The 15,534-nt window shown below is 37.4% G+C and overlaps 1 protein-coding gene across 1 annotated transcript; it reads right to left on the bottom strand.

Annotated features, from left to right (window-relative positions):
• Nucleotides 1-4,712: 4,712 nt before the first annotated feature.
• Nucleotides 4,713-14,782, bottom strand: LOC139745570 (cystine/glutamate transporter-like). The gene is made up of 10 exons (XM_071655964.1): nt 14,299-14,782; nt 13,718-13,843; nt 12,805-12,904; nt 10,930-10,974; nt 10,228-10,351; nt 9,842-9,945; nt 8,576-8,672; nt 8,256-8,405; nt 6,562-6,739; nt 4,713-4,822 (listed from the first exon to the last, which is right to left on the bottom strand). Exons 1-10 carry the CDS (start codon nt 14,780-14,782, stop codon nt 4,713-4,715), a joined length of 1,518 nt encoding a protein of 505 aa, XP_071512065.1.
• Between the last annotated feature and the right edge of the window lie 752 nt (nt 14,783-15,534).

Below are 15,534 nucleotides of genomic sequence, written 5' to 3'. Positions count from 1 at the left end.
GTGGTGGGATTGCGGAAAATATAATGATAGCGATAGTCCTATGGTCTCTACACGCAGCCCGTTTCCTCTTCACCTGAATGCTGTGGTCCCGACTTTACTTCCGTGTTGAGAGATTTCAACCAGCGAGGGTCGAGACGACCTTTGCTTGTTGGCACCGCTGTGTGGCGCTCTCCCACCACCGCCAGAGCGGGTTGATAGATTATCTATCAACCCGCTCTGACCACCGCCAGACCACCGCGATCTCTGCGGACTCTACTGGTGTATTATAGATAAGTATGGTCGAACACTTGTCATCATAGCAAGTCTCTTGGGTTTTCATTTTTTAACAAAGTATCATGACAACCTGTGTAGCTAACATTGACCTAAACATGGGTTTTGTTTGTTTGTTTGTTTGTTTGTTTGTTTATGTGTGTGTTTACTTAGAACATCAAATGATAGGTAAGCCCTACGTCGAACCGGGAGTTATAAATTTACACGTTGGCTTTGTGACTTTGTTTTTAACAGGAAATAATATAGGGCCTACTGTATTCGAATGTTAGATTTCCTATAATCTGTTTTGGAAATGGTGAATTCTAACAAATATTCATCATCTGCGTCAGTGAGCAGGATTTATTGCAAATCTCTTAAACGAGAAATAAATATGAGAGACACAAATGTGAACCCTCGTTTCCAACAGTGCATTGATAAGCAGAATGAAATACATATTGGTTCTGCAATTTACCAGAGACATTGGCATTGTGCAGATTTAATCATTCATTGATCGAAACTAAATGAGAAGGCATTTGACGTTCTTTCAAATTAAAACGTATGTACGTCAATGAGACCTCCTATAGGCCTACGTTTATAGTATGTTGTGCATCAAGGCTGCTTGTAAACTTGAGGAAAGTTGTGCGTCGTGATTCAAAATACATGTTATCACTTATCAGCATTTTTTTTTCTCGGGCCTTGTTGTCAGTTATTCATCTTTTTCAACGGGGTTTCTCTTTGCCCACGATTATCAACCAATGCTCTGTTTGAAAATAGATATTGTCCAGAGAGATTGTTTCTTTCCTTTAAAAATTTTCCAATTGGAATGCAAGGTAAATTTCAGAAACGAACATGTACAATGAACATTTCGTTCATGTCTTTAAACTGTGGTGGTACTGTGGTGACCCTGCATCATAAAACCAATAAAGAGACGCGGACATATATATATTATTGAATACATTATATATCATTATATATAATATATTATATATCATATATCATATATTGTATATTATATATATTATATATATATATATATATATATATATATATATAGCAAGAGCATAAGATGATGTGTAACTCCTTATGGATGCTCCTATTATAGTCTATCTAGAATATTGGAAAGAAAGCGTGTAACACTGTAAACTATTACATTCCCATAATGTGTCTTGAGAAAAGAAGCTTTGAAGTAGGCCTATAATAGGGCCTAGGTAGCTGTGCAAAGAATGGGACCCCCCCCCCCAAAAAAAAAACAAACAAACAAACAAAAACAAAAACAAAAACAAAAACAAAAACCCAAACAAACAAACAAAACAAAACAAAACAAAAAACAAAAAAAAACCAGAATGCCAAACACCATGCATACCAAAAATGAAGGGATCATCTAATTAAGCTGAATTTAAATATTTTAATACATTCTAACCATGACTAATGCCAACTTTCAAAGCTTTCTTATCTTCCTTTCAAAAAGTATTCGAGCCGTGAAGTGTGTTAAGGATTTTCAAAAAATGAAAAAGGGCCGCTATGACATACCAAATCGCTCTATTCTATACAAAAAGGGTGTTCTTAAAAAAGACAAATTTTACATTTTTTCATTATACGTGACAATTTGATGCTCCTCACAGACCAGTAATAACTCTGAAATCTATTGGGTACGCCATTAAGTACGGCTGGACTTTCCATGACAAACACGCTATAAAATTGCATGATATGGAAATCTGAAACTTACTTGATATCATTATCACCGAAAAAGCGGTCATTGCACTGCTGCTCAATTAATTTTCTTAAGATACTTACGTCCCAGCAATAACCAGCAATGCCACTCACTTGCACCGTCTGTCTATGGAATTACTGCTTTGCAATCAATTATGTAATAATAGACCAGTCATCAATAGAAACCATTAAGGTGATCAAGACTGTGCCATACTACATCGTGTACTTACGAAATATCAGGCTGTATATACGTGTATCGCTTTCGACACAATCGAATGATAAAGTTCTGGAGTGGAAGGGACACATTACTGTGCCAAGAAGTTAGCCTTTATGTTTACTCATACTATCAACACCATGAAAACGCGCGCGCGCGCGCACACACACACACACACACACACACACTTTTGGACGCCGTTTCAAACCGAGAAAACAAGTAATGTGGTTGTGATCGCAATCGATGTAACATCAGATCCTTTAATGGTGCTGTATACATTTTCATTTTGTCGATGCAATGAATGATGATGTTTTTGAATTATGGAACCCAAATGTCATACTCAATGAGTGCATAAAGAATGCCACATCTATGGGACTATAATAGGTTTTAACAAAATAATCTGATCGACGTACTTTATTAGCTTGTTGTTAGCCTTTCAAGTTGTGGTACGATAGCACATAATTCGTATTTGAATTGGACAAAATAAACTCGCTACAATTATCATAAAGTATTCCAAGGTGATAATACCTCGTCCATCTCTGGCAAATGTTAGCCGCTATAATAGTCAAACTAATTTATAGATCACGGCTTCCATTGGGAGAGGTTATCAGTGTCGGTGCGTGTAACGTGCTGGCGGATGGGATTCTCCGTGTTGACATATTCGGCAGTGTTGAACCAAGCAAAGGCTGGTCAAAAGCCAGCCAATCAAAGACTTGGTGAAGAAAAATATCGCTCTCAGTCTCACACTATTATAGGTCGCTGAACAAACATAATCAGTGAATATGTAAAGGAAAACGCAACAACAGATGATTATGTATACAGGAAGCACGACAGTTGTAACTCCTCAGAGTTATGAATCAGTGCTCTCTGATAACAGCTGAAACAGCGACACAGAGAATTTTCTGGAGCACAGCGTCAAAACTCAAAAGGAGGCAGATTTCAAAACGATACAGAAGCGGATAGACTTATATTTACGTCAAGGCCAAGAAGATTAATACTTTTGTGACATGAATTGGAGGTGATATATAGCAATACACATGCATGTACACTCACTTTTTTTTTTACAGAAAGAAGCGACCCGACAAAATCTCACAGATTCATGTCTCCATGACTGAAATGAAAATTCCACCCTGATATAGTGTTGCCTTGAAGAAAAACAGAAAATCAGATAAGTAAATCAGTAAAAATTTGGATAAAAATCGCATACATAAAAAAATACGAATCGCAAAATCTAAGAGAGTATGTCAAACTAGTGAGTGACCATGTGTGTGATACACTGTGTTGAACGCCTCTCAATTTGCTTTGTATACTTTAATATCACTAATTTTTATTTTCTCAAATAAATGAGCATAGACAGAGCTTATTCGTTAACGAGGACACGCGAAAACATGTTATTATTGTTATATACCAATAACAGGTCTGACGAATATTGGTCTGGAAAGAAAAAATGAAAATCGGTGAGTATTTGCGTGCATGTTTACCGAATGGAGAGTTCCTTAACACATGAATCACACAGAGTTGCCAATTTATCTTACTCTTTAACTTTTGCAATTCATTACTGTTGTTTGAATGAAATGAAATGAAACGTAATGTATTCATATTCCACATAGTAGACATTATTATCATATAATATACACAGAGTACAATATAAACAAAATATCGTGATTTTTTTTTAACATAATCACAAATGTGGAGGGGACTACTAAGAAGCACTGCTTGTAAAATGTAGGCCCCCCACGGATTATAGACAAATATAATATCAAAGAAAAGGCAAAGCGTTATAACGAAAACACTATATAGGCCTATATACATATGTACAAGGGCTCAATTATGAAATGAACCCTGGCATGGATATGCTATTATAATCATATAGTACAGGTTTATGTACAAAATGTTTACCGAGAGCCTTTATATGCCATCAGAATAAGAATGAAACAGAAAATAACCATCCGAGTATACGAAATGAAAATACTTCTATAGAAAACAGTGGTTAATATACAGAAATTTAATTACCATGAAATCGATTATTAAAACTTATCAAGAAACATTTTTAAATGTTTTTTTCGATGTTGATAAGATGGTGTTGGATTGTATTTTTCTGTTGAAGTAAATTATTGATTTGTGTATATAAAGATATTATATACAACAACTCAAAAGATTGGTATTATTGCGTTGTATATCACGGAACATTATGTCATTTAGACAATATTATTGTTCTGCTGGTAGATCCTGATGAAGGCCTGATAACAGGCCGAAAGCTCGATTAAAAGGGAGAGCAAGATCGAGATCAACTTCCGCCTCAAATATTATATATAGGCCTATATATAAGAAGTATGACAACCCCCAAAACACAATTATCCTTATTGAAAGGATCTGTGTTGATGTTGATCCATGGTAAGACAAAACATGTTCGTATATGGAGACGAGCGTCTCCTTAAGCAAAATATGAAGGGGACAAACGTTTTGGAAAAGAAACAAATGATTTTGTATGTGCATTGATTGTTGGTCCACCATGCGGTTACTGGTAGTTCATCTCGTCCTACTCCGACTCTTCGACTCTCCCAGGTTCTTCTAGAATTTCGGATTTATTTTGGATATCCTCTGGAGGTACGACGCACAAGAGCTGCTGAAGGAAAACCGTCAAGTGATCTGTGTAGGTGAAAGAATGTGCAAAAAAAATACTGTAATGCAATTAGTAATTTAAATAGCATGCTGGTTTCTGTGCTTGAGGGCCAATTATTGTTACAGTTTCTCGTTCTTCATTACCTGCTTTTCTTAAACCTGATTTCCTTATATCTGCTTATACCTGCTTTTATCAAGGGACTATAACTGCTGCGTCACATTCTCCATTTTTCCATTCTCAACAGAATGTTCTCAGTTCAATCTCAATACTGATGGCTTTTTCTATATTGTTATCCTGTATACATTTCGGCTGTTTAACAAGCCTCCTCCGTCCGTAGTTGTGCATAATGCCTCCATGCCTTGAGGTTCCTTTTGCTCCATACATCTTGACTAGTTCAGATCGTCTGATCTCACATCAGCTTTTTCTGCCACCTCGTGTGTATGAGAACCATATCAGTACCCCTTTATTTGTAATGTCACTTTTCGTGTTCCTTATACAACAATCCGTCAAATGATATTCAAGTGTCGATGATCAACCCGTACACCTTTGTTTTGAAAATAGATAACTGTCGATTGAGAAAATGTGTCTACTTGAATGTGGATAATCTCTTGATATGAGAATACCTATGATCTCACGAATGGCAAATACCCTGACTACCATAGCTTACTGTCTTGCAAACACATTCAGTAAGATTAATATAAAAAAATGATCTGCATGTGATTACTTCCCTTGTCGTATAACTTATCTAGTGATGTATGGGTGTAGGAAAGGTGGAGGGTAGAACAGAGATGAAATGGTTTGAGTGAAGTTCAAGATCAAGTACGTCCCAAAATACTGTGTAAAAGTGTCATAGAAATCATCACTGCGATGTGATCATGGGTGTTTGTGCAATGGCATGCATTCTCTTTGTTTCTGCTAGTGTTGTTGATTTGATATAATTGCAGAAATTGATGGGTGAGAATAAAAATTAACATTTTAAGAAGATATTGGTGGGGACAGTTTATGACTCACGTTTTCATGTTTTCTGCTTTGTCGTTGTCGATTTACAATGAATTGGTTATATGGAAAAGATATTTTGAGAACAATTGAATTTCATGTACTACTTTACTTATAGTAAAGGAAGTATGCCCATGAAAGCAACCGACAGACTGAGTTCATGGCTAAGAACACTTTAAAATAAAAGATGTGAAAAATATCGAAAAATGTTGGAGATTGTTTATTGGATGTTATGTAACATAATCATAAAAAGCTTTACATTTCAAGATTATTCAGGCTATGTTGTCATTTAAAGTATTTTAATACGTCTTTAAAGCATGATGACACTAAGTTCATCAGTATAAGGCAAAAAATATGTATATTACTTTGCCTGCAAATGAGGTTTACAAAAAGATGTTCGTTTTCATTGATGTGTTTTTAGTTTAAGTTCACACGCAAAATACGCTATTTGACTATGTCTAGTCTATTTCTGCCAACACTAAAGAAATGAGCGGATATTAGAGCAGGGTTCTCCTATAAGGAAGACTGGGTGAGGATGTTTGCATCGATCGATCAAGAAAAGCAAATCTTTACCATACGATGTGGAGAGATACGTACTCCCTTTCATCAAGACCAAAGTGTATGTCGAAGTGAAGATGCTTTGGTTGAGTAGCTGTAGTAAGACTATAAGTGGTGTAAATTCCATGCAGTTTGTTTTGTTTCTTTTTATTTTAAGTTTTGTTGTAAGAGCTAACATAAGATTCAACTACAATCATTGATTGATACTTACCCATGCCTTGGTTGAACCAGATTGGTTTATTCTCCCACCAGACAAAGATGTAATAGACAGGTATTCCACCAAAGAAGATTCCCAGACCTATCCCACAATCCACTGGACTGCTGTAGAGAGACATGGCAACGATGAACATACAGCACAGGAAGAATACAACAGGGATCACCAGAGGCACCTGCGGACAAAACAAAACAAAATGATGATATGGTGATACACACACTCTCTATAATTTCATTGTGACTTGCTTTTTAAAGAATTTAACAAGTAGATATTAATTCAAAGCTTTTTGACTTCTACCTTACCATTCATTTTCGTTTAAAAAAAGTTGCTGTCCTTCCACACCTTCGAAAAAAGGAACAGGCTTTTTATAGCAAATTTCAGCAGATCACAGTGACACACACACAAGACAGAAGAAAAACAAAAATATCTCACGGTTTCATTGTGTATCAGTGCTGTCTGAGAGTGCGCGTTATGTGGGTGTATGTGCCGGGAGGTGCTCACGTTGTTGGTGTGTGTATTCATTATCGATGCAGGGACACTGTAGACCTGCTATACTCAAACGTCCGATGTTATTTTTTTGGTCCGATTTTCTTTTTCTTCTCTTTTTTTCAGACTCAAAAACTCTGGGGGCTGCAGCCCCTCCCCTAAACCCAATGGTTCGGCGGCCCCTGCCTTGATCGGTCTAGCACCCTTGGACTATCACACCTTTTCGACATTCTGTTAGAGCCTCGGACTATTATGTATAACCCTTAATCTTACAGAGATCCCCCGAAATGAGATAGAAGTTGAGAAATTGAATCTAGAGCTGACAAATATGAAAAAAAAGCCGATGTGTTCACAGTCGATTGGAACAATTAAGAGACTCTAATCGGCCTTTGGACACTCCCATGGACAGTCGCTTGACCAAATAAGTAATTTTGCGGTTTCTTTCTTTTTAAGGCCATTACATGGAGAATACAAAAAGGCTTTCAAAATAATTACCCGTACATAGCTGCATCATCTGTAAAAAGAAATGTCGTTTGACATCTAGGCCTATTCATGCACACGTGCACAATGCAACTAATAGGTCGCCGTTTTAATAGCCTTAGTAGTTGTCTTCTTGGTCGTTTTATGGACATTGCCACGGGGCCCTAATATTCATAGTCCCTTTCTGGTCAAACAGGAGAAAGGTGAAATTGACCCGAGCGCTTCAAACCGGCCGTGTGTAGGATTAGCACATGAACATATTTATGCCCAAGGACACCGTATGACAATATAAGACGGAGCATATTTAGGGCCCATATCATAGTTGCTGATCGTACGTCGAGCATTTTGTTGTGTTGAGCTAAACACAAAAGCGGAAGCTGTTGAAAAATAAGTCGATTATACCAGGCTAAATACGGAATTATAGGTCTGATAGGGTGCAGTCCAATGTGTAGGATGAAGACGATAATTTTCACATATAGGGTAAAGCCACTCTGCACATACCACTTTCAAGGACCCGCATAGTCTGTCCATACCGTCTTTCCAATAATACTTCTAGTAGCTGACATATTGTGATTATAGATCCTAAGTGTTTGTCCATACTTCTTAGTAGGCCTACCATTTGCTCAAGACAAACTGATGTACAACTCAAGACCATATCACGTTATTAGGTAAATATGTAGACTATTAAAAAACATGTTTTGACTCTCGGAAATAATGGTTCTTACCTTAAATGGTCGTTCTAGATCTGGATACTTCCATCTGTAATATGGGACGATGGCACAGGTTGCGCCGATAACTAGCCAGCGAGTCACACTCAGATAATTAATCAAGGCGTTGACATTGCCACCGATCAGCATTACCAGACAAACAGGTGCCTATAATACAGATGCACAGAGAACGAAATGATTGTGATGCTTTCAGTAAATACACGTGAATAACGTGATGTCAATCGCAAACACAAGCACACACGCACAAACACACACATACACAAACACACACAAACACCTCGTATGATTTTCCAAAGTGAGTAAATTGTTTTCCTCACCATGACAGCAGCAGCAGGTAAAGGTGTCTTCCTGTCCACATGTATCATAGAGGCAATAGAAGGCATCATTCCTTCCCGAGATGCAACCAATAGGACTCTATAAAAAATCAGTCCAAAAATAGATTCACATAAAATCAAAAGCTATAGTCCTCATGTATGTACGTCTAGATTCACATATTCACATAAATATATAACTTTTCATTTTAAATGACAGATGAATTAACGAAATTATAGTATAATGATTATAGCACCCAATAGCAAGATATCAGAAACTTGTTTATCGACCAGTCATGATATAAAGTGCGTTATTCCGCAATTTCGTCACCCCAACGGTTCGTAATTCCGAAAATGAAATAAGGTTCGCTGTTCCGAATGGCTGTTTATCCGAAAATTAAATAAGGTTCATTATTTCTAAGGTCGTTATTCCGAAAATTCATTAATCCGGGGGTTTATAATTCCGCATATGAAATAGGGTTCGTGTTATTCCGAAGGTTCATTAGCGCAATTAAGTGAAAGAAAGGTTCATTACTTCCATAAGGTTCGTTGATCTGAAAATTAGATACTAGTGTAAGTTCTTTCCACACTCGACATAATCGTTATTCCCCCATCCACCCCCCCCCCCCCCCCCCCGTGTCCCTTCCAACCGGCTTCCAACTTCCCAGTGGATTGCTTGGGACTGGCGAAACTCATTTCATTTTCAGAGTAAAGGTCATTAAATGTTTCAATATTGGAATAACAAACCTTCAGTACGTGGATGAACCTTAGTTCATTTTTGCACCAACAAACCTTCGGAATAACGTCACAAGTGTTAACGAACATTTAGGTATAGGGAATAAGGTGTTCCGGATTAATGAACCATCAGAATTACGAAGCTTGTTTCATTTTCGGATTAACGACCTTCTGAATAGCGAACATCACCCATTAACCCTACATAGCAATACATTTCAATTCTAAGTGGAACAACGATTATTCTGGCTGAAACCATGTCGCTTAAAACATTCAGTGATTCATCGAAAAAGTGACTCATTAATCAACAAGTGAATCAAATCAATTAAATGGTATTTCAATATTCATCATTTCACAACCCGAACATGCAGTACGCCTAGAGTTGACTGCGACTTTTGCCTTGTCCCTTAGTCTAACGAAATGAGATGAATGGTAAGTTAGCGTGAGTCTATAAAGTGGGCCTACTTAACAAGCATACAAACAATCACTTTTTTTTATTAACGCACTTTGAGATCATTCTTTGTTCGCAGACTGCATTACCTTGAGAAGGAGAATACAGTGCCATTGCTTGATCCGAGACATGATAGAGCCACGCCAATGCCCAAAATCCAGTACCAATCCCCCAGAACAATGCGACCGAAGTCCTGATATACAAAAAATAAATTTCAAAGTCCCTTTTTATTGTCACTGCGGCTTTATTACGAAATATTCAACCTGATATAACGTAAAACGGCTATAAACATAACGTATTAGTCTATCTGAATCACCTGGTGTTTTTTTTTTTTTTTGAGAAGGTGATTCCGCTTTTCCCTCGTATAATCTTTGATTATTTTTAAGAACAAAAACTGGCACCGAACGCAAACAGTATACAGTTCTTTTGAAGAATATTGTATCATAAATGACAGATCTTTTGGGAGGTATCATACCAAAGCTACTGAGCTCGAGGAGAGAACCTGGTCGGCAGACAACACGGTGAAATACGCGACGTTAGTCAACAAGTACACAACCGTTACTATTGTCATGGAAATGATGACGGCTAATGGAATTGTCCTGTAATAAAAAAAAAAGAATAACAAAGAGGAAAGAGAAAGAGATATAACTAGATAAATAGAAAGAAAAGAAAACAGATGGTTAATTTTACACAGAATGGAAAGAGCGGATTGTAGGTGCAGATGCAAAATCCAGGGTAATTCAATGAAATGTCGCACTGAGTTAGTGAGCACGAAACAAAGTGAAAATACGATTATACGCTAAAAAACATTATTGCTCACCGCACATACAGTCTCAAGGATTTCTACTGGTAACTTTTAATAAAGCATCAAACAATGTGTGTGTGCGTGTGAGTGTATGTACGTGTGTGTGTACGTGTGTGTGTGTGTGTGTGTGTGTTTGTGTGTGTGCTTGGTGAGTAATAACCATTGCAACCTGGAGAACACTCTATGGGTTACGCTCTCTGCATACAGGACGATCGATAAGCCACCATCGTTAGAAATGAAAAGGTCTACGCAACGAAAATCATTCAAATGTCAGTAACAAATCACACAAGAAGGTTTCAAAAATAAAACAGCAAAAGGAATAATTTGCGGTGATTTAATTTAATACGGATATCGAGTTAAGTATACAAATACCTGGATGGATTGATGATTTCTTCTGTCACCTGGGGCAGGTATTGCCTAAAGACGAGGGTGCGAATCAAAACAAGCAGAGGTTTATTCATCTCTACATATTAAGTTATACCAGTCAGGCTGCATACCAGGCTGGCTACCTGTCATGAAATACGTGTTGTTTAAACGCAGCTGACAGTGTATACATCCATCATTATTTTCATGCAATCTGACTTAAAACGAATCTAGAAAGGCGTCAGCACTACAGAGACGACACAGTGTAAACACACACACACACACACACACACACACACATATTATAGGCTTATACTAGGTGTTTCAAAAAACATTTCCCATTTTTGATTCTTAATAATTCAAAAATTATGTATCAGATAACACTGTGATTGATATGAGTGATAGCTAGATAGTGTACAATTTGGTTGAAGGTGGTTTAAATATGAAAACATAAATAAGTTTCATGAAATCCATGATTAATTTCACAGTTAATAGGTTCCAGACTTTGCTCTATTATCAATCCTCTGTACAAAATTTCACTTTGCACAGGGGTCAATGGGTGTGTATGGGAGTGTGTGGTTAACACCCTGACAATGATCCTGAACAATGGCCAGAGTTTGAATGCTTCATTATTTATTCATGAGAAATTCCACTATCACAGCTAGTCTTTATACAGCCTCTGGCAGTATCTGTGTAAAGTCAAACGTCTGTCGATACTGTCGTTGAGTCGCGACAGTGCTCTCCCTACTTCTGAAAAACAGAATTACAATGAATACCTTCTGTTCTATCGTAAACGTCGTGACAGGAAGCAAAGAAAAGAAATTACAGTATATAATATTTTGTGTATATGGAGCCTTAAATAAATCTACTGTGAAACAAATCGCCCTTATGGTAAATGCTGCTGAACTCTTTACCAAAGATGATCGCTTTTTATCGAAAAAGCGAAAAATTTTGTCAGACAATTTAATTAGTAGACAGTTGTATTAAAATGAGGAACTTTAGATCATTTATGCTTATTTACATCCCAAATTTAGTGATATGTGAAGCAAAATTTGAAAATGATTGCCAGCTGGAATGAAATGTGGTGTCTGCAAGCACTTTCTACCGTGCATGAATTCAGACTAGCAGTGCCCAGGGCAATCCACATGAATTATTGATTAAGCATTCATGTGCCAGGGAGCGCGAGACTGACGCCTAGTCAACAGGTGGTTCAGGCATGTCCATTGTTCAGGGCCATTGTCAGCACACACTCACATGCACATCATTGGTTCCTGTGCGAAGTTCAGTTTTTGTACAGAGGGTTAAAATTTGATCAAAATCTGAAATCTTACTTCAAAATCAATCTTAGATTTGATGAAATTGATTTATGCTTTCACGTGCAAATTACCTCCAACCAAATTGTACACTACCCAGCTATTACTCATATCAATGACATTTTTATCGGATAAATAGTTTTTGAACTATTAAGGATCAAAAGTGGAAAATGTTTTTTGAAACACCTAGTACTTCCTCAAGGGGCCACGGAACAAATAAAAAACGGAGGTAGGGGATAGGCGCTGCAGAGTATGGGGATGCAACCCTCAAAATTGTGATTTTTTTTTTTTAATATCAGAAGAGACAGAACATAAAGGGGAAAACACAAAGGAAACCCTCGACTTCCAGAGTAGGGCCTACTGTTCGGAGAATCTTCTCATCTACGGGAGGGGGGGGGGGGGGGGGAGGGAGGAGATGGTCATCTAGGATACTACAAAATATACAGGTGTATTATTCATATACATATCTATTTTGATATTGTGATTGGAAGGCATATAACCTTCTGTAGAATTATTTGTTCGTTTTTCTTTCAAGCAATGTAACCAAGGTGAATATTTTCAGAATACCTACCAGCCAGAATAAGCAAACAGACCAGAATATACCGCCAAGGGAAACGTCCGAAAGCTGAAATCTGACGTATCAAAGGCACCGGTAAAATTTGCAACATTACCTAGAAAGAAATAGATGAAAAATAGAAAACAAGATTACAAGCTGACTTAAAGGGATGGTATAGTACTATTTGTGGAAATGAGAATTCTAGCTTTTTGTGAAATGCCAAGAAACCACTTCTGAAATGATACAGAGCATACCATTTTAGAGATATTCATAGTTTCTTTTATGAAAATCCCTTGTGAAATGGCTGAGATGTCTAAAAACAAAGTTAAAGAGATGATCCCAATAAAAGATTGGTCCCATCTTTTATTGGGATTGCATTGTTTTGGATATCTCTACTATATCAAAACCAATTTTTATCGAATAAACGTTGAATTCCTCTTGGAATTCCATGCTCTATTACATTTCATAAGAGGTTTCTCATTATCTCACGAAAAAATGTTAGAAACCTGGAGTTAGGACTCAACCAAAACTATACAATCCCTTTAAGCCCAACTGTAATAAAGACAGGGCTCTCATTTATAGTATAATTGTATAGATAGGAAAACAAGTACTGTACAAGTGCCGTACAAGTAGTTATGATGTTGCATTTAGTAGTTATAATATTTTATTGATCTTATACAGCTCTTATGGTTTGTAAAGAGCTCATATTATAAGCCAAAATGGTGCAACACAAGTGAAGCACAAGTAGTTATGAGATGTAAGTTAACTATAGTTGTTGAATATGATTAGTAAACTTGAGAATGATGTCTTGTTAAATTGCTCAGAAGAATAGAGACATGACACGTTCACATGACACGTGATAACTTCCTCATCATGCTCATCATTAACACTGTTACGAAAGTAACTTCCTAGCCTTCTGAAACATTACCTTGGGCAAGTTGAACGATCCCAGCTATGATGATCACCAACAAGGCCGCAAGCTTTGCTACAGTCATGAATGCATTCACAAAGCGGCTTCCGGGCACACTGGTACTATTCAAGATGAATATCACTCCTGTAAGTATTTAACACCAAATAAATACTTTATGCGGTTCACAAAAGAGATGAAATTAATGAGAAAGATCATGTCCTTGAAATTTCAGGAGAAAAGTCAGCAAGTGTGACTGCGTGTCATCCTTTAATGTATCTGAAGTAATTTAAACTGAACGTAATTAGCAGTAATAATGGTAATACGTATTCCCACCTAGACCATCACTGTCATCACTATCAAGCATGTGCACGACGGCAGGCTCCTGCATTCTTCTTCCTCTTTACTTGGAAACAAGTGTATCGTCAATTCTTTTGATCTCATTGTCGTCATGGTGATTATCATACTATGAATGTAATATTGTTTTTTCCTATTCTGTTGTGACATACACGTGTTGTCATTTCATTATGATTTCCTTGAAAATATGCAGAAATAAACTCGAACTGAACTGAACTGAACTTAACTGAACCATGTGTACCTACCCATCATGAGGGCTGCAGTAAGTCTGGTAGTGACTTCAGGATTAGAGCAGTCAACATAGAGAGGAAGAAGGAGATTGGAGGCGAATGTCAGACTTAGAACCACTACTGGAGCAGTTCTCAAAGCCACAATGCTGCTCCACAAACGCAGAAAAGCAGGGATTGGACCACAAGCTTCTAGAAGATAGGAGAAATCTCCCCCGGAAACGGAAAATGTCGTCCCAAGCTCGGCGTAAGTTAGAGCCCCTAGTATGGACAAAATCCCACAGAACACCCAGATGAGTAGAGCCCATCCTATTCCTCCTGAGTTGGCCAGGACGCTGGTAGGAGAAATGAAGATTCCCGATCCTATCACTCCCCCGACTATAAGAGATATGCTGTCAAGTAAAGTGACTTGACGAGACAAACGGATAGGGTCATCATCTTTAGTATTCAGATACGATTCACTATCTGACTTCTGGCTTTTCTTCGTTCCACGTAGAGCCATTTTCACTATCTGTGTCTAGTTTTTGCCAGTGAGTTGTGCTACGATATAATAATGCGCGCTATCATTATTTTCCTGGAGATCATGAGCCCATACTTTATGACGTGGTAAATATTGGATTAGGGTTATTAGGAACGTCATACAGGGTATTTTTCTGTTCCTACCGTTTTTGACCAAACATATAAAAAATACGACATCGTATACATCGGTGAGATATGATACTGTACATAATGACAATGCGAATTATAGATAATATTTTACCCTAATTTCTGACGGAATCAGAGATCGACGGGTGTAAATGCAAACTGTAACCATACAAAATGTCAGGGATGTCATTGTATAATGAACATCATCAGATACTGTATTGGAGGAACAATATTATGAATGCCCATTTTGGACTCATATACTTTTGCTTAATTGTCATTATCGATAGATAATGAAAAAGAAATCTACAATTTGATACTATACTCTAACATTACTCGGGGTTAGCCCACGAGTCATACAGCCCACTAATCATACAGCCCACTTGTCATACTGCCCATTAGCTATACAACAAGTTAAGTACTAGCCCACTAGCTACAAATCATAAGATACATGACCATAATGTACTGAGCGAGGCATTCTAGGCAAATATGGCCCTTGAGGTCGATAATAAGTGAAAGGTCCAAGAGCTCAACACTGCGTACATTAAGCGACATGATGTGATGTCGAGCTCGTGGATCTTTTTTGTTTTTGTTTTGTTTTTTGTTTTTTTG

This window comes from Diadema antillarum, unplaced genomic scaffold (assembly GCF_040938485.1).
Source record: "Diadema antillarum isolate AM-2024a unplaced genomic scaffold, OU_Dant_1.0 seq00001276_RagTag, whole genome shotgun sequence".
NCBI classification, from domain to species: domain Eukaryota; kingdom Metazoa; phylum Echinodermata; class Echinoidea; order Diadematoida; family Diadematidae; genus Diadema; species Diadema antillarum.
Note: the sequence above shows the minus strand (reverse complement) of the source record. Positions and strands in the feature narration are given on the sequence as shown.